We start from the raw sequence: 26851 nt of genomic DNA, 5'->3' as shown, positions 1-26851 counted from the left end.
AGCCCAATCTGTCTCTTTATACGCCCTCTGAAGTGAAGGAGCAAGAGTCAAATCTCTCTTCTACATTAGAACCCCAATAAACATCCTGTTCTTCAGCTGATTCTTGAATGACAAACCACTCAGTCTCTCCCAGAACATAATGAATTTTCCTCTAGGGAGCCAAGGTCCACAGTGGAACAGAAGGGAGACTCAGGTTCTCTGCATCTTCAAAGCCGCCTTCATCTCCAGTTAAGCAGCAATTCCCATCCCCTCCAATTTCTCAAGCACACAGTAGTGCTTCGTGCCTAGGATTGACGTGACTAACTGATTGCAAAGGTAGAAACAATGAATCACAGTAAAGAGAAATACTCGTAGAGGGTGGTTTTTTTTTTTTTAAGTATAGGAAAAAGATGTCATTTAGAAGGAGCAATCCCTAGGTTGATGAGAACCTTCAGAAGCACTTAATGTTCAGATTAACAGCTTTGACATCTCTTTCCTTTGCCTACTCTGGAATTAAATGAGAAGGCTCTGAAGAAAGGGACCTTTCTGACTGTTGGGGGAGACTAAAACTTGGAAATGAACCCCCAAGGGAGGAAGAAAAATCTTTGAAAATAGGAAAGTCAGTGTTCTGTTAGGTGGTACACCTGCCAGGAGGCAGAAAGTGGGCAGGATAAACTGTGAGAACAGGGCAGGGTCTCTTGTGAGGTGCCGGTTTGGAGGAGTTGTTAAGGTAGACATTGGCAGAGACCCAGGCTGGGTGGTCCTTCAGATTCTCCAGGGGCTTCCTCCCTTGAAGAAAAGTTGCTAAAACACTACCTGGTCCTGAAACTCAGTGTTTGTTACAGAGATAGAGCCAAATAAATAATCATCAATATTAGATGAGCTGCGATTAGTGAGGGGTGTGGTGTGTGAGGGAGGAAGGAGTCCTTCCAGCTAAATAATGCATGGAGGAATCCTTTACAGAAATGATAAATTATGCAGGGTAAGGTTGTGCAAGAATCAACAGGATAACAATAGCTATTTAATTTGGGGGCCTGGTTGAGATATTTATAGTAGAAAGAGCATGTTCTATATCAACAGGAGTAATTTTTCTTTTTATCCCTGAGTCACAACTCTGCCCCCAATATGCTCTTTAGGGATGGTGATAGTGGGATGTTAATGGCCTCCCTTTCTCCAAAAAGATACCCAATCACCCTTCAAATACCCAACCAACCACACTGGAAAGCATAGAGCCTGGAATAATATTCCCCTGTTCTCTCTGCTTACTGGAATCCTATCCCTCCCTTTCAAAGTCTAGATCCAAAGCTTTCTCCTCCATGAAGTCTTCCTCAGTCATTCCAGTCCACACTTCTTCCTTTGACCTGTAGTACTTATTGCTTGGACTACTCATTAGAAAGCATTTCTTAAAGTTTTTGTAGGTATCATGGATCATTCTGTCAATCTGGAGAAACCTATGAATCCTTTCTCAGAATAATGTTTGTATTTTTTTTTAATTTGGAATTTAAAGTTTTATTTGAAATTTTATTCTTCATATTGTTTAGTTACTTGGTTAAAATTAGTTGAGATTGTTTTATGTTAATTATAAAAATTATTTTAAAAGAATGCACAAAAATTTTAGGGATATGTAGGGAGTCTTCCTTTCCATGGAAAAAGTAATGATAACAAAGAAGAGAAGTAAAGCCTTTAATTAGACAATTCAGTATAATGTTTTAAATGCATAAAATAAAAAAAAAAATAGGATGACCAACAAAACCAATTACATTGAACTAAAGATGTAAATATTTTTACATCTAAGTTCATGAACATCCTGAAATCCAGGATCTGGATCTGGGGACTTCCTGAACTAGTCATTTAGCATATGCTGTTTTGCACTGAACAGACGATTTGTACATATATCTTGGTGCTACTTATAGAATCTAAGGTCTTGGAGAGCAAGGACCCTGTCTTCCTGGTCATTTCCATATCCCCACTGAACTTTTGCATGGGGCTTTTGCATGGAATAAGAGCTTTGTAAGCATTTGCTGAATGACTGAAGGGAGACTAGGGCTGACTCAGCAGAGGCCCTGGAGGTCAGCCATACTGCAGTTCATCAGACTGAGGTTTATGGTCCCTCTGTAGCCTTTGCTTCAATTTTCCCCAATCCTACTCATTTCCTGCAATCAGAGATTTCTTGGCCTCTTAGAAGACTTGGGAGGAGCCTTTGTAAAAATCAAATCAAATCAAATCGACAAATATTGACTGAGTAGCCATTACTTGCAAAGCCCTTGGAAGGTCACCAATGGCTTTATGCTGATTTGAGGGTAATCAAGTAATAAAAATCAAAGGGAGCCAATGTGAGCTAGGGAAGGGAGGGGAGAGCTGCTTGGGGGTCCAAGAAAGGCATCCAGCATTTCCGCCATCTTCACAAATCATCAGCAAAGACAAAACCCCTGGAGTGTGGACAGCTTTGGAGTTTGTTATTGCCTGTCATTCCTCTTCCACCTGTCAGGCCTGACAGGAGCTAAAAGTACTGAATGAAGGCTGGGAGGTTGGGGAGAGAGGAAGGTAGGAAGGTAATGGGGGTGAGATATAGGGATAAGGAAGAAAAGAAATGGGTCCACAGTCATTCTTATCTCTGCTCCTCTCACTTCTTTCTTCCACAGCCTTGAGAAGACATTAAGAAATATGTTTGTCAATGAATAGAAAAGAGACAGAGACAGAGAGAAAAAGGAGATGGAGAAAGGGGAGAGAGAGATAGAAACAGAGATAGAGAAGATAGAGAGAAAGGAGATGGAGAGAGGGGAGACAAAGAGCAGACAGAGATAGAAACAGAGAGAAAGGAGATGGAGAGAGGGGAGACAGAGAAAGAAAGGGGAAGAGAGAGAGAGAGGAGAGAAGAGACAGAGAGAGAGAGAGAGAGACAGAGAGAGAGCTGAGTCTGAGGGAAGGAGGAAACACCCTGTGGCTTCTTGTCTCCTACTCATCCTCCCTGTAGAAAACCCATCTAAGAGGGCTAGACAGGATATCATGGACATTGGAGAGTGGATTCCATATGATCCCCTATTACATGAAAACTCTTCTGATCTCTCGAGATCCTGGTGCCTTCTCCATTAGCTTCTATTTAATTTTTTCTATTTTTCCATATATATGTATGTTAAATCCCCTTATAAAATGCAGCTCTTTAATGCTTGTTCAGTAATTTCACATGTGTCTGACTCTTCCTGACCCATTTGGGGCTTTCTTGGCAAAGATTCTGCAGGGTTTCCCATCTCCTTCTCCAGCTCATTTTACAGAGGGGGACATCGGGACAGACAATACAAAGGGCCTTGCACAGCTTGAACTCAGGCCTTCCTGCTTCCAGGCCCAACCCTCTATCCACTGAGCCCCCTTCTTATGCTTACTGATTGGTTGATTATAGCGAGTAATCCCTGTCCCTGTCTTCTGGATGATCCTCATCTGTACCTCATCTTTCTTTCCTGCCCCCTCCAACTTCCTATTTGCATGAGCTCTGGGCTACTCAGGGCTGGAGACCAGGCTCTGCTCAGGTGCGAGGGGGGTGTCTGTCTGTGGGAATACCCTCTGACCCATCTTCTAGGCTCAGACCCTGGTTACAAGGGAAAGTCTCAAAAAGGGAGTATTTTAAGACAGCAAGACAGTCTGAACTCGTTAAGAGCCGAAGCTTGACGCGGCTGCCCTGAATGGCTTCTACTCTGACTGAGGCCCTGAGTGGGGATGGCCAGAGTCCCCTGAGCAGACCAGTTCTGGACCACCGCATCCATGATGAGCACATTTTAAGAGAAAAACTGACGGACTGAAGTGTGTAGAGATGAGTGAAGGAACTGAGAGGCAATTTTGAGGAACAGCTGAAGAAAATAGGATCATTTAAGCCTTAAAAAGGAACAGGCTTAGAAGAGATATGAGGAATTTCCCTTCATAAAAGAAGGGTTGTCATATAGAATTCTTAGAATTCGTTCATGCATTCATTTATTTGATTGTATTTATTGAATGCCTGTTATACATAATGCATTGTGCCAGCCACATGGAATGATATTACAGTTATTAAAACACAGTCCTTGCCAGGAGGGAAAACTTCGATTAATGGATCTTAATACAATTAATACAAAGCATCTTATTAGTACAAAGAAGACCACTTTAACACTCAAACATGACCAGCAATGGAGTTAATAGACTATGCTGTGAGATAAGGAGCCCTCCATCACAGGACGTATTTAAGCAGAGATGAGATAATCGGATAACCAGCAAAATTCTTTGATTTTATAACAATTAAAGATGAAGGATCTTTATATCCAGGACCTGTAGGGGCAGATCAGCCATCAGACCTCAGATTCCAAAGCAAACGAAGGCAGGGCAATGGGAGTAAGAGATTATTATTGTTGTTCTTTAGTCCATTAGTCAGTCCAACCCAGCTGGGGTTTTCTTGGCAAAGAAAGGGAAGGGGGTTTGTAATTTCTTTCTCCAGATCATTTTACAGATAAGGAAGCTGAGGCACACCAGGTGACAGAGTCACTCAGCTAGTAGGTGTCTGAGGCCGGATTTGTACTTGCCTCCTCCTGACTCCAGGGCTGGCTGTCTCTCCACTGTACTCACACCTTACAGGATCATTTAAAGGATCATTCAAATTCTGCAAACCCTCCCCCAGCTACCCTGTTTTATGGGCTACGGATTGATCTGATGGCCTTCTCCTGTTCCTGTCACCCTGCCTGTGGTCACATTGGAAGGGCTGTCAGGGGCTGCCTAGTCCAAGCTCTTCATCTTGCGTGAGGCAGAATGAGAACTCGGGTGCTCCGACTTCGGAGTCAGTGATTGGGCTCACACTGCCTTCTATTGTGTCTAGGCCAGCTGGCTGGAGGTGGGAGAGAGCCCAGGGTACCATTCCCACTTTTAATGGCAAAAATAAATCCCCTGACTTTCATTACCATTCTGCCTTGGGTAGGATGGGGAGGAGTTCTCAGTGCTCTCCTGAGGAGGAAGAAAGTTTTACTAGAATCTCTTCCACCTTTTCCATTACTTAGATGAGAAAATGGAGGCCCAGAGAGGAAAATCCATTGCCCAAGAAGGTCTTGATATTAAGAAGCCTCAGACCTGGGGCTCAGAACTGCCCGGGGTTTTTTCCATGATCTCTTTTGCTCACCCCTGTCATTTACTGGAGCCAGATTTCTGCCACCTTCTGCCTGGAGGCAGCCCTAGGGCCTGGTTCCTTGGGGGGGTCTCTGCCCCTTCCTCAGGGCAGCACTCAGGCCTCCCTCCCTGCCCTTGGGACCACCTACCTGAGCGTGTTGGTGACGTTGCAGGGACAAGGCTTGGCGCACTGCGGGCCGTGCAGCCCCTCGGGACACAGCCGCTCCTGGCAGCGAGGCCCCTTGTAGCCCGGCTCGCACACACAGGCCCCGGAGGCCGGCGAGCACTGGGCCCCGTTGTGGCAGTCACAGCGCTGGGAGCACTGGAATCCAAAGGTCCCGATGGGGCACTCCTCCTGGCACCTGCAGGGAACCCACAGAGCGGCTGAGTCCCCACTCACTGAGTGCGACCACTGGGGAGCGCACATTTAGGCCCGGAAGGGACCTCAGACACCAAGTCCAACCCACTCATTTTACAGATGAGGAAACTGAGCCCTAAAGAAACTAAAATTAGATTAAAACCTTGTCCGAGGGCAAGACAGCTGGCGCCTGAGGCTGCACTGAAACCCAGACTCCAAGGATGGAGCCTTGATTATCCAAGGTTGCACAAACTGTGGTCTCCCTACAGACAAGGGGGATCACCATGGGGCCCGTGGCTACACCAAGGGGAATCCCCTCAGCCCCCGTTTCTATGGGCCAGGCCGTATTTCAGCCCCTCCAGCCAATTCCAAAATTAAATTCAAATGGCCCAGAGAGTCATCACCCCCAGGAGGACTCTCCCAAGGGAGCGCTTGTTTGCAAGACCTGGGGATCATGCACCAGAGGAAGACCCACTTCTACTGCCTCGATTTCCTCCACTCAGAACAGCAATGGCAGCTAATGTCTACGGGGAGGCTACAACTTGCAAGAAGACACTTGGCAAATGGGAATTTGAGTGACCTATGGGGCAGGCACCGTTATCCCCCTTTTACAGAGGAGAGACTCAGAGAGTTTGGTCACTTTGCCCGTGGTCACACAGCTATAAAGGTAGAATCTGCACCCCGGCTTCCAATCCCTCTCACACCGCCCTGTTGCTGTGCCCCTTCCTCACCAGCAGGAGAGGCCAGTGATCTCAGACTCTTGCCTCCTCAATAAGACACTTTACCTCTTGCTATATTTATAGGGATGATGAAGCATCGTATAGCATGAAGAAAAGCATCTGGAAATGAAATATTGACGACCTAATCCATTTGCATAATTAGCCTTTTTCCTGCTAACAATTTAAACAACTTATTTATTTAGAGATCAAGCAGCTCCTGCTAATGAATTTTACACAAAGCATGCTAATAATGGGGCCCCTGGAACATAAGGATAATCACAGCAGGAATTAGTTCTCTACTTAAACATCCTTCCTTTGCAACATATCAATCTAATGTGTCCAATAATGCCATTAACAACCAGATACATTGCTCAATTAAATCACAAAATGAGCTGCAAAGCCCTAGTTATGTTTCTTGTTTAATTTACATTTGTTCCTGCCTATCTGGGGAGGCCGCATTATTACACCCGCTGAACTTTAATATGCTCGGCGATGATTTGGGTTGGGTTAATGTGGCTGTCACTGGCAAAATGGATGGAGGCAATTTCACAAAATATTAAACACGAGGTGGCCCGTGTAGATGCACAAGCCAAATATCACCAGGCCTTCCCATTTTCTGCTTGAGCAGATCAATGCATGGGGCTTTCCAAAGGGCGCTCTGGTTTGCTGCAGGCCCTTCCCCCGGAATTCGTCACTGGAGCATGGAGGTGGGAGCTGTCCGGCTTCTGAAAGTCAGGCTGACTTTCGCCCTCTCCCTCTGTATCTACATCTGCACTGGATGCTCTGGCCCTTGGTCGGCGGATTTGGAAACGACACAAGAGCCAACACTCTTTGGGGTTAGGAAACATGCTAGGCTGCTGGGAAAGCGGGGCTGCCTTTTTCTTTGAGCGAGGAGGAGGTAGTTACCCCATCAATGCTCCGGACCAGGACAGACTCCCTCTCTCATAGTCCCTGCTCCCTTTATTTCCTGTGCTGCTCTGGCTCATGCCCCGTGGGGGGTGTCTCAGCTCCTAGGACCCAGAGCTGGAATACATGAGGGCCCACCTGGATCAAACACCTCATTCACAGTAGTTCCGTGATTTGTCTGGAGCACCCAGGTAAGGAAATAACAGAGCTAGGATTTGAATGCGGGCCCTCAGATTGCTTATCAAGCATCGATGCAGGTACACACGTGGTGAGGGCTTTTCTGCAGGCCGGATGCAAGGAAATGTCATGCACATGAGCACGGACTCTGAAAGCAACTCCGTTGTTCCCAAATGACCTTCAGGTTTCAGGGAAAGGCAAGATAAATAATAGGAAACATTTAGCTAGAATGCCTCAGCCTTACTTGGATGCAGGTTTTCCTGACTCTAAGGTCAGCACTATCCACCATGCTTCCCTGCCTCTCTGATGTGTTAAAGCTACGTGAACAAAGTGATTTCTAAAGCTCACTAGATAGGACTTCTGGATTACCAGCTTGGGGAGCTCGTCTCCATTAACTCACATAACTAGATTGGATAGTTGCTCTCCTTCCTCTGGAGAATCACGATAAATCTTAGAATTCTATAATTATCACATAATAATATAATAATAATTATTATTTAGCCTGGGGGACCCTCTGCAGGCCAAAGGGTAACCCGTTTGGGAGGCAGACTTACAGGGCTTGGCTGATAAAAATCATGACCCTTATTTCAGAGCCATTATGAGTGATGGAATTATCAACAAGGAGGACCACAGTGTCCCCTGGGCATGCAGGTGACTCCTTACCTGTCCCCCATGTAGCCAGCTGCACACTGGCACCGCCCAGTCACATGGTCACACTGCCCTCCATGATGGCATGGACAGCTCTGGCTGCAGTTGATGCCAAATGTCCCTGGTGGGCAGGGCTGGGCACACACCACTCCCTGAAACAGAGGAGACCGAGGTTGGACCTGGGCTGCCAAAGAAGCCACTATGTCAAAAACAAACAGTTCCTTGGATGCAGAGCTATGGCTATATGCATACATGGTGCAGATGGACCCTGAGGCTACAGGTGGATGAGGGGCATTAACCCTTTCCCACGGACTCCTCTGACAATCTGGTGACACTGGAGGCCCTTTGTTTTTAAATGCATAAAATAAAATATGTAGGGTTATAAAGGAAATTAATTACATTGAATTATATTTGCGTATATATATATATTTTTTTTAATTACAGATCTCAGATTAAGGATTCAAACTACAGATGACTATTAAAGTTTGTATTATACCTACTCTTAAATTAACAAATGAGAAGGGCTAACTAACGCTGGAAGGACCTAGCATAATAGCTTTTAATTGGTCACCAGCTAGTATATCTAGTGTGTCTTGTTTACTTTGTGATACTCTGTTGTATGAATTTTCTTTCCTTTGAGGATTGATTTTAGTATAGATTTGTACGAATTATTAAACCTATCCCTCATGCAAATCGAACCTCCCATACAAATCTCACTTAGATTGCTGCTCAGCCAGTCAACTCCAGGATCCCACTCAAGGACTGAATAACCCTTGGCTGTGGCACATGGGACCATCAGCCTTGGTTTTTACTGAATCATTATAAAATGTCTTTTATGTGCTTGGCCCTGTGCTCGGTGCTGTGAGAGAGACAGATAAGGGAAGATAAAGATGTGGATCTTGTCTTCAAGGCCCTCTGAGCAGGAGGAGACAGAACATTTAGTCACTAGAGAATGAGGCAAATGGTACATGATCACATTGCAAACTTTGTGGTCCATGCAGTTAGTGCTTTAGGAGGCGCGCTCTGAAGATGGGATCCATCACCGTGAGCTTGAGTAGTCAGAGAAGGGAAGACAGCAAGAGGGGCGAGGGGAAAGAAAGGTGGGGAGCCCAGAGTGGTGAGGAGAGCCACCTAATGGGCCCAGAATCACAGGCTCCGGCAACTGGAAAGGGCCATGTCTCTGCATCCTGATGGCCCTTGGAATCCTGGAAGCTGCCCCTACACCTGCTCATCTCGGCTCAACAGCCCCAGTTCCTTTGAGGAATCGCACAGGATGCGGCCTCCGGTTCCCTTGGTCACTGTCCGACTGATCAGCGTCCTCCAGAAGCGTGGCTTGGGTCTGAACCTAATATTCTGTCTGTGATCTGATCAGAGAAAGGAAGCTCGCCACCTTCCTGTTCCAGGCTTAGGCATTTTACCAGCTGTGTGATCAGGGGAAAGTCACTCAGCTTCTCCCGCCTCAGTTTCCTCAACAGTAAAATGGGAATTATGATAATGTTGACCTCCCATAGTGGTTGTGAGGATCAAATGAAATAATGTAGGCAAAATGTTTCACAAACCTTAAAGCATTCTATAAAAGTCAGTGATTGTTATGAAATTTTGTCCTGACACACTTTCTCCACTCTTGTAATTATAGTTGATTTTTTTAAACTTATGTCAGTACATGTGGAACTTAATAGGATATGTTTATTTTATTCTCTGTGAAAACAAGGTTAGAGATTATTTTCTCCAATTTTACACATCATGAAATGAGGTCTAGAGATACTAGATTAAGATCTGGAAGGGATTTTAGTGATCATCCAATTCAGAAGTGTCAAATTCACTGCTCATAAAACTTCCTTAGTGCTCCCAAAAGACAAATAGGAAAATGTTTAATAAAACAAATAAAAATATAATACATCATATTATTATTATATTAGCTTGTGGTTTTTTAAATCAATATGCAGCCAAGATGGGATCTTTTTTTAGGTGAGTATAACACCACAGATCCAATTCAATTCTCCCTCATCCTAGGAGACCCATTTTACAGAAGAAGAAACTGAGTCTTAGAAAGGCAAAGTAAGACTTGAACTCCAGAGTTTTACTTCAAGTCCAGTGCTTTTCCCTATATACCTGTAAAGCTCTTATGATAAGGCAATATACCCTCTGCTATAGAAGAACCCCACCTTCATCCTCTAACTTTTCTTCCTCTGTAGGGGAAAGAAGGAGTCTGCTTGTGTCGGGAGCAGAGCCTGCACACAGTTCTTGCCAGTCTAAAATGCCCTGCTGGACATAACAGGAGAGAGCAAAGGGCAGCTGCCTTCTCCAAAGTCCATCTGGGACAGCTGAGCAGGTCACTTCTAAATGCCTCCAAAAAAGAAAAAAAAAGCACCGCCTCTCTCCTCTTTTGCTCTCTCCCTAGTTTTCCACCTCCAGCTCTGGGAACCATAATCAAATCTGTATTACCATTTCTAGAGAGGATGTGTTAATCAATGCAACTATGACTCTTCTCACTTTCACCGACATCCCTAAATCAATCAATAAACATTTATTAAGTACCTTCTTATTGTTTAGTTGTTTCCAGTTGCTTTGTGACTTTTTGTGACCCTATCTGGGGTTTTCTTGGCAAAGATGCTAGAGCAGTTTGCCATTTCCTTCTCTAGCTCATTTTATAGCTGGAAACACTGAGGCAGACAGGGTTAAGGGACTTACCCGGGGTCACACAGCTGGCACCTGCCTGAGGCTGCCCAACAACAGATGGAGTCCTCTCTCCACTCTGCCACCCAAGTTGGCACCAAGCTCCTCCTTGAAAACTTCCAGCATCAGAGAACTAAGGGACTCTCAAACAAACTATTAAGGGCAACCTAAGAAACCTTTCATATTATCTAATCCATCAAACTCACTTTACAGATGAGGAGACCAGGGACCAGAAAAAGGACCTAGCTGCCTTTATTAAGCAGCCAGACACTGGGCTAAATGCTAAAAACATCAACACAATGAATGAAACAAGCTCTGCTCTTAAGGAGTTTCCATTCTAATGGGGGGAGGGGGGGAGATGATAGTACATGTATGAATATAAACTGAATCTATAAAAATAAATACAAGGTAAGTAAAAGGTTATGTGGGGCGGGAAGGCACTCACAGCTGGGAGAGATGCCCAAGGTGTGTTTGTGCTGCAGGGGTGCAATTGCTCACCCCAAACTGGTGAGGAAGGACTGCATTCTAAGCATGAGAGATGACCAGCACAAGGGTGTGAGACAGGAGATGGAAGATTGTGTGTGAGGAACAGAGATAAAGCCAGTTTGGTCAGATCCAAAGCATAATCGGGCCATAATGTCCAGGAAGGCTGAAAAGAGAGCTTGGGGCCAGGGAAGAAGGGCTTCAAAAAATGAAGAGTCACTGGAGTTTAGTGAACAGGGGAATGGCCCAGTGAGAGCTTCATGTAAAGAAAATGGTTTTGGTAAAATACTGCCCAGTCCCCTGTCTGCCCAGTGCTCCTTTATTCCGATTATGTTGTCTTGGCTATGAGAATCCAATAGGCAAAGAGAAGCCAATGGGGCTACCCTTGAGAGTAGGGGATGTTTCACCCTTTCCATGTGTATTTTCAGTGTTTTGCAAAATGCCTTCTTAAAAATTCATTCACCCATTCACAGAAGGGCAGTCACCCAACTTGGCATTCCATCTTTCTCCTACCTCTTCAAAACCCTGCTTAAACTTCATTCCTTCGAGGAAACCATCTCTAATTGACCCTTACACTTTGCTTCTCTAGTCTGTCTTCTTCTCTACTTGCATACTTTGATTTAGTTGGTAGTTTGTAAGTTGTTTTATAAGTACATCTCTTTGGGCTGTTTCCCCAGAAACTGGGGCTGCTTTCCTTTCTGTTCATATTCCTTTGCAGTGCCTAGATTAGGGCTCAGTACACAGGGAAGGGTAGAAGGTGGGGTGCTCTGCTTCAGGAGCTGACTGTCTGATTTGGGTGACTAGGACTTCCATTCATTTGGGCTTTGGTTCTGATTACTGTGCTAAGAAATCACTTCCCCCTCTGTCCTCTCTCCTTTTCTTTTGAACTTCCTTACAAAGTCTCAGATCCCCAAATAAAGGAAAAAATCCCCTGGATTTTGCCAGAGCTCTACCTGGGATTGGAGGGACACCTTTTAGGATAAGGGAAACCAGACTAAGACCATTGGGAGCACGGTCAGGAGTGACTTTTCCTGTTGGCCCACTTTCTAAGCAGAGGGCTTGAACTCTGGACTGTTTATCCAGGGCCGGGTTAGGGATGCAGAGAAGAGCCAACCTGAAGCCCCCAGCAAAAGGCCAGCTCCCTTGTGGCCACAGTCTCCCAGTCTTTTGAAGGAGAACCTCAGAATCAGGACTTTCTTCTTCTAAATTCTGGCCAGGACCATGACCACCTTAGCTAGGGAAGGAAGCAATGGATCTTCTCTGATATTCCCCATCTTTCCCAAACCATCTCCCTTTTCTTGGGAGAAGCCCCGTCTCTTAGCTTTAGATTCATTATTTTGTGACTGTTTGTGCCTGTGTGTGGGGGTATTAATAATTCATACAAATCTGCAAGTAAAATGCCTCGTGTCAAAAATAGAAATCCAATTGTCTACAATAAAATTAAAAACATAAAGTCCTCAAATTCAAAGATTCCTCATTGACACAAGCTTCTATCGCCTGGAATAAATCCTTTGATGTGTCAAGGGGGTGGGGAAAAATTATCCTCCACGCCTGTTCTTTCTCCATCCCACACTTTCCTGCATGCTCTGACTTACTCTTTCTCTCTTCTCCTCCTCTGACGACTCAGCAGTGCTTTCATTAATGCTGGAGAGCAGCACTGAAACTCACTCCCTGTTCACAAAGCCCTTGTGTCCCTCTGTCTCTGTCTCTGTCCCTGACCCTTTCATCCTCCCTCCTCTATCTCATTTTAGCTTGTCCATCTGCTGGCTTGGCTCAAATATACTTGGCTTGGCCTCTAGGGACCAAATTCTTGCAAAAAAGATGGTTTAGTCCCAAGATTTTCCCCTGAGGTTCTTAGGTGACCGGGCTGGGGGACATGGAGCAAGAAGTTATCTCAACACTCTCCCTTCCACCTGCAGTCCCAGCCTTCTCCTTAATTAACGGGGCTCCTTCAACTCCCTCCTCCCCAAACCGCCCCCTTTGTATTCACAGCCTCCAAAAATATACTGCTTCTTCTCAGCTAACTGCAGTCCCATCCCCTCACCCACTTCTTTCAGCCTGAAGGTTTCAGGCCCCGGTGGGAAACATGTTCTGGGAACTATTTAGTCTCTCCAGGAAAGGGTAGTACTGAGGAGGTAGATGAAGGGAAAAAAACGGGGGTAATGGAAGGGGAGGACAGGGAAGTCAGTCGTTCCTGGAGGCTACTTCTGAACAACCTCAGTGAAAGTTTCAGGAGGAATAGGTGAAAACTCTAGGCTGAAAGGATGTTTGGGCCCAACATCAGGGACTAATGATAAACTACAGGTATGGAATGTAGCAAACATACCATGCATGTGTAACAAATAAATATTTTAATTTGATTTTTGGTCGAGATTTACTTGAAGGAAGTTCTGCAAGGTAGGAGAATTTTTTGGGAACTGAAAAGTATTAACAATGAGATTTTGAGATTGGGGATTTCAATTATCTAGCACTTCTCAATGGTGATCTCATCATCATAGTAAATTTAATGCAGAACTCACAGTGATTGTGTCCCACAGAGGGAGAGGACCTCCGCTCTAGCTTCCCACATAATGTTCAAAAGACTTTGTGATATAAATAAGAAGAGAGAAAGGAGTAGGAAATTCTCCAAACCTATGTTTCCCTGCCCTTTTGTCCCCTTCACCCTCATCCGGACCCACTAGAGATGAGACCCCACTTACTGTCCAGCCAGGGGGGCAAGCACACTCCCCTGTGATGTGATGGCAGGTACCCCCATTCTGGCAGGGACAGCGGAGATCGCAATGTGCCCCGTGGCTCCCAGGTGGGCACTGCTCCTCACAGCTAAAAAGAAAAGAGCTTCATTAATTGTGGGTGAAAAGGAGCCTCACTCCTGCACTCAGTATCAGGGGATGGGACACATGCAGAAGCAGAGTGAGGAGGCACAATGCCCCATGTACCATCTTGGGTAATCCTCCCAGTTTCAGTTACTTCCTCTATAAAATGAAGATAACCTCTTGTCTATTAAAATAGTTGGAGGAAAGAAAGCAGGGAGCCCATATCCCTGGAATAGTGTGGGGAGTCTGCTATTGCCAATGAGTAAATGAGAGCATCTGGGCTGAGACAAAGTGTGGGTGGCTGAGGAAGAACATGATCACTACCAATAACAACTGGCAAAGGAAACCAGAAGAAAAGAACGCTAGCCCAGGAAACCTCCCATCTTAACAGACTTGAGATGGAAAATGCCAATCACATTCAGAGAGACAATTGTGGAGACTGAATGTGGATCGAAGCATAATATTTTCACTTTTTTGTTTGTTTCCTTCTTTCTCATGCTTTTCCCCTTTGGTTCTGATTTTTCTTGCACAACATGACAAAGATGGAAATATGATTAAAAGGAAAAAAAAGAGAGACTGCTTAAAAGACAGGAATGTGACACGTCTGAAATTAGGACAGTTTGGACCAGATTCCAGAGTTTTTTCCTCTGTGTTTCATTGTCTCTCTGGCATCTGAGCCTTTGAGGAGGTGTTTATAAGAATAGGATTTAAATGTAGTCTGACTCTTCACCTTCTGGGATAAGAACCCACTATTTAACAGAAATTGTTGGAAATTTGGTATGGCAGAAACTAGGCACAGACCAACATCTCACATCCTATACCAAGATAGGATAAAGATAGGTTCACAATTTAGATGTAAAGGGTGATACCACAAGCAAATCAGAAGAGCAAGGGATAGTTTACCTGTCAGATATTTGGAGAAGGGAGGAATTTATAACCAAACAAGAGATAAAGAATAATATGAAATGCAAAATGAAGAATTTTGATTACATTAAATTTAAAAGTTTTTGTACAAACAAAACCAATGCAACCAAGATTAGAAGGAAAACAAAAAGCTGGAAATTTTTATAACCCTGATAAAGGCCTTATTTTTCAAACACAGAGAGAACTGAGTCAGATTTATAACTTCAGGGCTGGTGGTCTAACCACTGTGCCACCTAGCTGCTCCAAATAATAAACTTCTTAAGGATGGGGGTTATTTTTCATTTTGTATTTATACACCTAGGACACAGCAAGTCTTGTACACAGAAGGCACTTAATAATGTGATTTGGATGGAATTAAATCGATCAGAATCCTGGAACAAGAGGAAGCAGACATCACCAATGAAAAGTGACTTTAGAACATTGGGTCAGAACCCAAATGTTCAACCCAAAGGGCATTTCTAAAGAGGGCTGTCCCACAGCCCGGTTTGAATAAGAAGTGTCAGGGAGAGGGGATCCAAGGCTGGGAAGATCTGAGGGTTTCTTGTGCTTTCAGACTTTGCATAAAAACCATGTAAGCTCTCTGGGGAGCAGCTTTTTTCTGAGGAGGACCAAGGGCACCATAGTCTAGGACTGAGGCGCCTGCAGCCCTGCTGCCCACGTTTGTTCAGACCCCACTGTGGAAGGATGTCAAGGCACGGAACAAGTCAGTGGCTTGGTCTTGCTTCCTAAGCTTCGCCATCCCTGAATCTGCAGGACCTTCCCCTGTGGCCTGTAGTTGGGCCTTGCCCTCCCAGGAACTCCTGGGCCTGGGTCCAGTTTTTGCCTTTTCCTTCGTGTGTCCAAGGCCTGTCACAGTGTTTGGCACACAGTTGGCGCTTAGTGAGAGCTTGCTGTTTGGTGATTCCCTCCCAGCCCCGGCACTCACTAGACGCCAGTGTATCCTGGGGCACAATGGCACTCTCCGGTGCGAGGGTCGCAGGTGGCCCCGTTGTGGCACTGACAGGGCAGCTGACAGCCCTTGCCGTGGGTCCCCGGCTCACAGAAGTCCTCGCAGCGCCAGCCCCGGTAGCCGTCGGCACACACGCAGGCACCCGTGATGGGATTGCACAAGGCCCCATTCTGGCACTGGCAGCGATTGCTGCAGTGGGGACCCCAGTGATCACTGTCACAGCCTGAAACAGAAACACAGAGAGTTAGGGGGCCCCTGCCGAGGCCCTGTCTGGAGAATATAGTGGCTCATTCCTCTCATCTTTGTTTCTCTCCCCCAGTCTTGGTCTTGCCCCTGCTTGTCTCTCAGGCTTAATCTCCTTCTGTCTCCTGCCTCTCTTTCTCTATATGTTTCTCTGCTTCCCTCTGTCTCCTCCTATTTCTTGGATCACTGAGGCATGAGGCTAAAGTTAGAAGGGAGGCAGAGGTCATAGATTTGGATCTGCAAGAGACTTTATACATCATCTAGTCCAATTCCCTTAAATGGGAAGTGCCTTACGCTCGGTAATAGTAGGGCCCGGATCTGAAAGAATGGAATCTCTGATTCCAAACCCAGAACGGTTTCTGCCATTCTACCTCCATGGCCCTCAGTTTCTTCATTTGTAAAGAGGCTAAATAGCCTCCGAGGTCCCTCTCAGGACTTTATCCAGGCTCCTGTGTTCTTCTTGTCTTGGAAGGTCGATCTCTTTCTGCCCCCTCCCTCTTTCTTCCCCTGAATCTGTTTTTCTCTGACTGTTTTCCTTCTTCCTTTTTCAGTCTGTGCCAGAAGGGACTTTCTTAATTAACTCCCACTGGACATGTTCCCAAGGGTGAAAGTGCTCAGAGCCGAACCCAGCGCTCCAGAGTCTCACCCAGGCAGAGCCCAGCAGGGTTATCACGTCCCTCACCCCGGGCACCGGGCCTCTCAAAGAAATACAAGATCCTGTGTGAAGTCCTGGATTGTCATGCCACGCGCCTCCAAAATCACTTCCAAGCAGCACCGTTACAATTCAAATCCCAGAACAACTTGTCTGGGGACAGCCCTGGATGCTCAGAGTCCCAGCAGAGTCACCTGAGCTCTAAAGAACACCTTCATCAGCCCTATTTAGCCCAGCAAACAGTAATTACACTCCTACTGTGCGCAAAGCACTGTGCAGGGAGCCGGGGACAGAGGGAAGGGGATCGAAGTCTAGAAGAGATGGGGTCCCTCGCTCTTTGAGATTTATGATCAAATAGGGGACTATGACACATCCAATAGTCATAATGCAGAAATAAATACCCAAACTGACGGAGCATTAAGAGAAGCATGAAGGTCAAAGAGGAAAAGGTTATCACTAACTGGCTATCAGGGAAGGCTTCTTAAACAAGCTGACATTCAGGGTGGAATTTATTTTTTTAAATGATATTTCCCCTCTCCCCCAATTACAGGGTAGGTTTTAAAGGACGGTCAGGGATCCAGTGATGGAATCAGTGATGGAAGGCATTCAACATATGTGGAGCAAAGGCATGAAGGGGAGAGAACACAAGTTTGTGTGAGAGATGATAAGAACGGTGTTACATAGTTTGGCTAGAGCAGGAGTTGTTTACTTGGGATACATGGAGAGTTTTCAGAGGGTCCGTGAACTTGCATGGGGAAAAAATTGCACCTATATTTTCACTAAACTTGGTTTCCTTTACAATCCCGTGTGTCTTATTTTATGCATTTTAAGACACTATTCTGAGAAGGGGCCCATGATTCATCAGACTACTTGTCCAAGGGATCCAGGACACACTTAGATGAAGAGCCTCTGACAGAGTGCACGTGCAGGGAAGTACTCGGAGATCCAGCTGGAAATGTAACGGGAGGCCAGATTGTGCCAGCCCTGAATTGTACAGTGTTTGGAAATCACTAGATGGCTTCGAGCAGAAGCAAAACCACCAGATGCAAGCATCCCTAGGATAAATCCTGCTGTGCTGTGAAATGAGCTGGAGGGGGGAGAAGTGCAAGTACACAATCTATTGCAATAGTACAGGAAGTTAGAAGTAAGTTGTGGCGGGGGTAAAATTCTGAGAGACATCAAGGTTTAATGGCTGGCCACTGAGGGGCTGAAATAAGGTGAAGAAGGAAATCATTAGAATTGAGTCAAGGAAGGAAATTGGGGGAGTCTGAATTTCCTAATGTCTCAGAGCTTTGCTTCTCCTTGACACTCCATACCTTATGACTATCACGCAGAGAAAAGTGGGGAACGTTTCCTGGGCACCGAGAGATAGATTTCCAACAAAAGTGCTGTACTTCACATTTGCAAAATGTTTTTTAACTTGTCAAACTGCTTTCATGTTGGATGCACAATTTAACAAAGAAGCAGAGACAACTCTTTCATAAAGGACCATCTGCTCTCCAGCTCGGGAGGGGAGGGGCACGGAGAGGGAAATGGAATGTTTAAGTCATAAAAGGTGAGTTCCTGGGCTCCTTTCTCATCATCCTTGATCAGGTGGCCAGATATGGAGCATTTGTGCTGGAACACCTCCTCATGTCACATCCAGGGAAACTGAGGTTCAGGAAGGGGCATTCATTTAAAGTCACAGTGATTTAAGGCTGACGGTGATTGATAATTGTTATCTCTTTCTGTGCTCATAATAGCTCTGGGAGGGAGGTGCTATTGTTTTTAGTTCTGGCTTCTGGTCAACACAGAACAAGCGCTTCAAATACTTTTAGGAAAGGAATGCTATTTAATCTAGGACCCATGAGCTTGGGTTTTAAAAATATTTTGGGAACTGTATTTTGATAGGATGACTTTTCTTTGCAATCTGATGTATTTTATTTTATACATTTTTAAAAATGCTGTTCCAAGAAGGGGTCAGCGATCTTCATCATAATGTCAAAGGGGTCCATAATTCAAAACAGGTTAATAATTCTTGCTTTAAAGTTGCTGTCATAGCCCCACCTGCCCTTATATTCTTTTCTTCTTTGAACTAAACTTTTCTCTGATTACTTCAACTGATCCTTCATCTAAACAGGTCCCAAGGTCCCAGTGTCTCTGTAGCTCTCCCCTGTATTCAGGGATGCAGCAAGGAGTTTACTGGTGGGTGACTCCAAGGAAACCTGGGAGCATCAGCTGGAGAGTAAAGGGACCATGGGAGACAGAATCCCAAGGCAGATGCGTTAAGTAACCATGAGGTAGCCGTGCCAGCAGCAAAGTACTGAGAAAGAGAAAGAGATGGGGTGAAGGTAGCTGGCATCTCTGCTTCCTGCCGGCCACTCTGACTAGCTCTAAGACCCAGAACAAGGGGACCTCAGTTTCCTCATATAAGAATGAGAGAGCAGAACCAACCTAATGTTCCAAAGCATTCATATAAAGTCTAAAGTCAGCATAATATTATGGGAAGAGCATTGCCCTTGAAAGCAAGAAACTAGGATTTCTGTCTTAGTTCTGATATTTTTTGATGTTGGCCAAATCACAAAAACTGTCAGGCCCTTAGTTTTATCAGTTGGGAAAATGAGAATTATAATGTTTGTATAACTTACGTTAGGTTTATTGCAAGGAAAGCACTATGGAAATGTGAATTATTCACAGATTGAGAGCTAGAAAGGACCTCATGTAGTCCAAATCTTCTATTTTAGAGGGAGAAAACAAGCCAGGGGAGGGACTTGTCAAGATTCCAGTAGGTAATAAATAGAAAAACTGAGATTTGAACCTAGGTTACTCAATCATAAATTTATAGCCTTTGGGCCAAACGCAACCTCAGAGATAACCCATTCCAAAGATTCTTAACCTAGGAGGAGTGAACTTGTTTTTTTAAAAATATTTCAAAAACTATATTTTAATATGATGACTTTTCTTTGTAACTCATGTGTTTTATTTTATGCATTTATCATTATTTTGAGAATGGATCCATAGGCTTCCCCAGCCTGTCAAAGTGATCCAAAATATAAAAAAGCTTATGAATCCTTGCTCTAGTCTGGCCCCTTCATTTTTGTTCGTGACTGACCAATTTGGGATTTTTCCTTCTTCAGGTCATTTGACAGATTAAGAAATTGAGGTAAACAGGGTTAAGTGACTTGCCCAGAGTAGTTAACTCAGGAAGATGAGTCTTCTGACTTCAGGCTCAGCACTGGGCTTCCTAGTAGCCCTCATTTTTACAAAAGAGTAAACTAAGGCTCAGAGAGGTCATTTGCTCCAAAGTCACACAGGTAATAAAAATAACAGTCATGTCCTTGACTGAGCAACCAGGGTACCATGGTAATCAGGGATCCAGAGATTACTTGTCCTACCTATCCAGAGCACCAGCAAGAAAACTCCAGCAACCAAAGAAAAGCCCTTCAAGCAGCCCAAAATATGTTCCACAAAACGTGAAGTTCAGGCTTTGCTCACAGAGAGCTTGCCACCCCACACTGACCCTTATATTAATTCTATTTCAGATGGGTTTGTTTACTCTGATACCTTAGCACACAGAAGACTAAAGAAAGAGATGGCTGATAGGGCCAGCAGTGCTGCAGCGAGCGAAGCGAGAGCCAACAGCTGACACTGAGGAATGAGATGACCCGAGAACCCTCCACAAAGCCAGCAAGTGGGGTCTCGGCACTACCTAACGTTACGGCAGAGGCTATCACTGGGTTATATGCAGCTGATAAGCGATGCTCACAGCCATGGCCTGCGGCCATAGGGACCACAGTCAGCCCTAATGTCAGCCCTCTCGGCCTGGGAAAGCAGAGGAGTGTGTCACACATTTTAGAAAAGAGTTTTTCCTCCCAAGATGGTTAAAATGAAACTGCAAGAAAGCCGGGGCTCAATGGGACACGCTTCAGTTATGTGGAACATTCAATGATAACAGCTCATTCTCTGATGATGGTGGATAAAAGGAGATAAAATACCCTCCACATTATCCAATTGTTGGGGAAAATAGAAACAGCCATTATCACAATTATCCTAATACAGCCATAACCTTGACTCTGTAGAACGCGTTACACCTTATAAAGCACTTTTGCTGGTAGCATCCAAATTATTACCACTTGGTTTGGGGCTATATTATAGGATTTTTCTTTTTCTTTTTTTTTCCCCCACAGTCTTTCTCTTCCTACTTATGCTTCACTATGGCTGACATTCAAATGAAATTCCATTCTCTGAGCAACAACTGGATGATGACGGGGTACCTGGGGAGAATGCTGGGTATACTGTTGTTTAGTCATTTCGGTCACTCCGACTCTTTGTGATCTCATTTGTAGTTTTCTGACTGAGATGCTGGAATGATCTGCCATTCCCTTCTCCAGCTTATTTGACAGATGGGGAAACTGAGGCAGACAGGGTTCAGTGACTTATTCAGGGTCACACAGCTAGTAAATGTCTGAGGCCACATGTAAACTCAAGTCCTCCTGATTCCAGGCCTGGCATCCTATCCCACCACCAAAGTTTCTTAAATTGTGAGTTATGTCCCGAAATGGGGTCTTGTAACTGAATGTGAAGAAGGTGAAATTATGATTTACTATCAGGCACTGTTTGATTTGTATACCTATTTTATATACCTATATACCTAAGGTCAATGTAAGAATTTCTTGGGTGAAAAGGGGTAGGAAAAGTTTAAGGAACCCTGCTCTATACCATCTAGCTGCCCTTGGGCCTACTGAACCTGGTGCAGAGAATCCCTCAAGGAATGGGTAAGGCAATCTACAGACCAATTACCCTCACAGAGGGGGTTAAGTGGGGCAGCAGACCTGACACCAGGAAGTCCTGAGTTCAGATCCTACCCACTCTGTGCCTCAGTTTTCTCATCTGTAAAAAGGGAATAATAATAGATCCTCCCAGGATTGTTGTAAGGTTCAAGGGAGATGTTTGTAAAGTATTTTGCAAATCTTAAAGAGCTACATGAATCTGAATTATTTTTATTTTCATTCACAACATCTGGAGAAAGGAGAGACATTAAGTCATCTAGGTTAATTCCCTCCGTTTACAGATGAAAAGATTGAGAATCAGAGAGGTAAAGGAAGTGGTGAAAAGCACATCAGATCTGGAATGAGAGTACCTGAGTTCACCAGCTCCGTCCTTTCTATTTGTGTCGTCTCGGACAAGTCACTTAGCGTTCCTGTTGTTTCCTTATCCTATGTTGCAACATGGCGCAGCATACCCAGTTCTGTCCTGGAGTGAGGAAGACTTGAGTTTGAAATCAGCATCAGAGGCTTAATGCGACTTCAGTCTGCAGAGCCTGTTTCCTCATCCATGAAACTGGAAAGGGGAGAGCTGATGAACTCAAAGGTCCCTTCCTGGTCCATTGAACATTTATCTGGCACTTTCTGGTTTACTTACACAAATCTTATCTGAACCTTACAACAACCCTGAGAGGTTGGTACTTTTATTATTTCTGTTTTACAAATGAGGAAACTGAGGCAGGGAGTGGGTTGAATGACTTACACACAGCTAGTAAGTGTGTGAGATGAAATTTGAACTTTAAACTCAAAGTCTATGATTTCCTAAATAATCTGTAAGTTCTCTGCCAGCCCCACATTTTTTGACACAGAGGCAACAAATAACATCACCATTAGAGCTCAGCTCCACAGAAAGTTATTTTTTCTGCAATGCTATCCTGTGTGTATTGGAAGGCATTGTAAGCAAGCATTTATTAATACCTGAACGTGTTTTGTTTCATTGATTTATCCATCAACTATTTAAAAATAGCTATCATTTATAACAGGGCAGCTAGGGGTGCCATAGTGCACAGAGCACTGGGTCTGGAGTCAAGACATCTTCATGAGTTCAAATCTGGCCTCAGGTCCTTATTGGTTGCATCATCCTAGGCTGGTCATTTAACCCTTTTGCCTCAGTTTCCTCATGTATAAAATGAACTGGAGAAGGAAATGGCAAACCATTCCAGGATCTCTGCCAAGAAAACCCCAGATGGGTCACCAAGCTTCAGACATGACTGGGGAAAAATCACTTATATCTCACTTTTAGGCTTGCAAAGGGCTTTACATATATTGTCTCATTTGATTTACTGAGTGCCTATACTGTGAGGCACTCTGGTAGGCTCTGGAGAAAATGCAGAAGCGATTCAGACCTTCTCTGATGCTCTACCTCAAGCAGCTATATGTTTTTTTCTCACTCATGACCAAAGCAAACTGGCAGCAAGAAGCAATCTAGTACTTTCCTACCAAATGACCAACGGCTTCCAGTATCTAGAAAGATAATAAGCACAGACCCCCCAAAGTACCATGGAGTTTCCCTTCATGAGATTCAACCACATTTCCTAATTTATCCTCTCAGTGTCCCTGGGACAGAGGAAAGGAGTGCTATAGTCCAAAAAGAGAGGAAGCTTAGAATCATGCTCCCCATTTTACAGACAACATAAATAAAGGACAGAGAGAGATAGGGGGATAGAGCTGGGACTAGAAGCTCCATAACATGGATTTTGATTCATAGCTTCTAGGAATACCACTGATTACCTTCCCTCGTAGGATGAGCAAAATCAAGAATGGGGAAGAGAAAATGCTTCCCTCCCTTCTTCTCCCCCTCCCCAGGGATAACCAGGTAGATAGAAAGCAAGGACCTTAATCACTTATAACAATAACATCCTCACCCCGAGTGAATTCACCACCCCTCTCTCCCCCTTTTCTTTCCTCCCTTCCTTCCTTCCAATCCTTGAAGAATCAGTTCTCCCAAATGGATGAGTCTTGCTCCAGGTCAATAGATCTCACCTAAATTTAGCAAACCAGCTGGTACAGAGACAGAGATGGAACAACACTTGCTCTAAACCATTTTAGCAGATAAATAAAATGACTTCCAAGTAAGTGAGGCCATTTGTCAAGTGACTTTCCTCAATAAAGGCAGAAGCTAGAGCTCTCTTTGGTTGAGCCCTTTTGCTTTACGCCAGTCCAAGGATCCAGAGCCCAGAGAGCCCTGCCTAAATGTCACCCAGCATAGTTTCTGCCTCCTCCCTTTTCACCATTCCCCCCAATTTCTCCCCTTTTGCAAAATGAATTTAATTTTTTGGGGGAAAAGATAATGATAAAATAATATATTGCTCTAAGGATTTGCAAAGCACTTTACATATGCTATCTCATTTGGTCCTTGTAACAAGCCTTGGAGTAAGGAGCTGTTACTACTATTTCCATTTTACAGGTGAGGAAACTGAGGCAGAGATGTTAAATGACTTGCCCAGGATCACACGGCCAGTAAGTGTCTGAAACGAAATTCACACTCACACCTTCCTGACACCAGATCCAGTATTCTAGCCATTGCTCTTCCTTGTGACCAAGTCACCAAGCTCATATGTCACTGTAGAAGTCAGTATCTTTGTCCTTTTAACAAGAACAATGGGAGCTTCTTTAATTTCCCTGGTATCAATTAGACAAAATGACTGAGGCTGACAATTAGTTGTACATGTGGACCCACTATCTGTATCAAAAGCGAGATTTGAACTCCAACCTTTGAGACCCACAATCTCGACTAACTCTCCATTCCCTATTTCCTCTAAGCCCTAATACCCAGGCTAATAATGACGATGCTAACAGTTCACAATTCCATTATTTTTACAAAAATATTTCTTCTCACAACTACACAAACACGTGGGATGACTGTATATTATCCCCATTTTTCAGATGAGGAAACTGAGGATTGGAGAGGTGGAGAAACTTACCCCGTGATCCCTCATATAGAAAACGTTAAAATCAGGAGGACTTCTTCCCACCCCATCCACCCTGCTGCCTCAGAGCTCACCTAGTTAAGGCTCGAGTCAATCTCTCACTAACATTTACTTAGATTGCACAAATTAAATATTAATGCAAGAAGGTGCCATAGATTAAAACTCCAATCACCTGACATGGTCCCTAAGCTGAGAAGATGCTGAGAGCACAGGATTATAATGATGTATCATTAGCTCTTGGAGATCTATTTATTACCCAAGCTACTGGCTCAGTCAATTCCACTGCACTCTCTGTATTTCTGTTAGACAACAGAGGGTCTGGCTGGTTTTTGTGTTGTTTTTGCCTTTGTTTTTGTCTCCCTCTGTATCTATGGTCAGGCCTCTGGTCTCTACACTGGGCTTGAAGTAAGAAAAATATGGTAGGGTTTGAGTCCTGTGTAATAAATGTTCATTGAATAACGTTTGACCAAAATTGCCGCCTATCACCAAGATGTTTGGGCAAATCAGTTCTCCTCTCTGGGACTCACTTTCCTCAGCTGTAAGGTGGAGAGTCAAACTTGCCCTAGCCGGTCACAGGCCTTTTCTTTGGAAGCGTTTTGTCAGCATCCGTGACAGCATTCACAGAAGGAATTCCAGATGAGGCAAGTTCTTCCACCAGCACAGATCTTTAACAGTTCTGCAATTATGTTTAGCATGGCTGCACCTGAATAATCTATAACAAACTGCTTGCCTTCTCAAGGATGGGCGGGAGAGAGAAAGGGAGAGAATCTGGAACTCAAAATTAAAAAAAATGAATGTAAATTTTTCTTGTTTGTATGTAATTGAGAAAAATTAAAAATAAATAACAAATGTTTTAAAAGCCTGTAATTTATAATCTTAAGGAATTGTGTGGATTCACTTAAGTTAAGTGGATCACATAGTAAAAGTCCAGAACCCAGGTCATTTTGGCTCAGAGGAAGGACTCCTATTCAGTGAGAGAAGAAGAACAGAATGAAAGAAGGAAGCCATCTGTAGGATAAGAAAATACAATGGGCATCATCATAGAATCTATTCCCTTTCCTCTCTCATCCAGTAAGGGCAGAGGCCTCCCTTTCTCATCCCCCCTATATAGTCACAGACTCTCCCCCTTCCCTCAGCCCGCCTCCCCCCCCCCCAATTATGCCTCTGAAGTTCATTTCAGCTGGATTTCAGTGTTTGAAATACAGAGTGGGGAGGGAGTGGTGGGATTCACAGTGTGTGATCTAAATTGGGCCCAGCCTCCTCCCCAAGATCCCAGTCTGCTACCCGGCATTTCACCATTATAGTCCCCTGAGGCTATGCAAGTTCTATATTAATATCCAATAAACACGGAAGTGCCTGCCTACTATGTATAGATTTACAGATTTTATGGGAGGATATGGACAAGAAGTGAACAGGATAAGAAGCAATGGATGGAATGAGAACTGTATGAACCTGCACGGTCAGAAGGAGGGCCCATATTAAGGGATAACAGAGAGTCTATGGATTAGCATAAATGCAAAGCACCATGGTAGAGGTTGGGGATATAAAGCAAATTGGAATAGTCCCTGCCTTTGAGGAGTTTGCGTTTTACTGTCCTTGGGTCAGGGGTCTTCCACAATCCAGAGCATTATTAGCTAACTTCTCACAAAGAGCACACAGCATAGTACCTGTACAACCAGGTGTATTTTGGGGATGGGATAGACACAGAACCAGGAAAAGAAAGAGGAATTGGAGGGTGCAAAGGGCACAAAGAAATCATCTCTTTAAAGATAAGGAAACCAGAAAATCAAGGCTCTGAATTAGAATGCGGATGCTTAGGACATGTTTGTCCATCATCCCAGGAAGGCTAAGCACTCAGAGGAGCATACTCAGAGTCAAGAGGAATTGTAGAGGCCCCCAAGTTTAACACCCTCATTTTACAGATGGGGAAACTGAGGTGCATACAAACTAAATGACTTGCCCACAGTCACTGGTGTTTGGGGAGGGATTCATACCTGACTATTGTGCCCTGCCTCCCTCCATCCAGAAGGGCAAGAGAGCCTGAGGGAAGCCCCTCTGCAAAGCTCCTGTAGTGAGACCAGTTGCTTTTTGGAGAATGCAGACACAGAAATAGCCGCTAGACCCAATTTCACCTCCTGCCCCCAAGGGCCTTTTCCCTTCCTCCAGAAGAACCACAGCCAATCCCAGCACCAGCTGGAGAGCCCAGCACTTTCATCTTGCTTGCAGGTTGGGAATTGCTGTCCCATTGTCAGTCTGGCAAGACCATGGCTGCTGAGAGGGCCTCTGGCTGGAGCATCTCTCTGCTTAGAACTCAAATTTAAGCCTCTCCCTCATGTCTCTGCAATATCTTCCTCCTCCTAACACACACATGCACACAATGCATATATAAATATACACAATGCACACACACATGCATGCACACAGCCTTTAATGAGGGAGTGGCTCATAGGTTACCCAGCAGCATCTAATCTGCG

At 44.5% G+C, this 26851-nt stretch overlaps 1 protein-coding gene across 1 annotated transcript in view; it reads right to left on the bottom strand.

Moving 5' to 3' along the window:
- MEGF11 (multiple EGF like domains 11) overlaps window positions 1-16025 on the bottom strand; it is an 80899-nt gene extending 64874 nt beyond the window's left edge. Inside the window, exons 1-4 of the mRNA XM_031949347.1 lie at window positions 15727-16025; window positions 13764-13884; window positions 7921-8057; window positions 5247-5459 (exon numbers count right to left, since the gene is read on the bottom strand). Of these exons, the coding sequence (XP_031805207.1) occupies window positions 5247-5459; window positions 7921-7931 (224 nt within the window). The 5' untranslated portion in view covers window positions 7932-8057; window positions 13764-13884; window positions 15727-16025. The remainder of the gene's footprint in view (window positions 1-5246; window positions 5460-7920; window positions 8058-13763; window positions 13885-15726) is intronic.
- Between the last annotated feature and the right edge of the window lie 10826 nt (window positions 16026-26851).

This window comes from Sarcophilus harrisii, chromosome 2 (assembly GCF_902635505.1).
Source record: "Sarcophilus harrisii chromosome 2, mSarHar1.11, whole genome shotgun sequence".
Lineage (NCBI taxonomy): Eukaryota > Metazoa > Chordata > Mammalia > Dasyuromorphia > Dasyuridae > Sarcophilus > Sarcophilus harrisii.
Note: the sequence above shows the minus strand (reverse complement) of the source record. Positions and strands in the feature narration are given on the sequence as shown.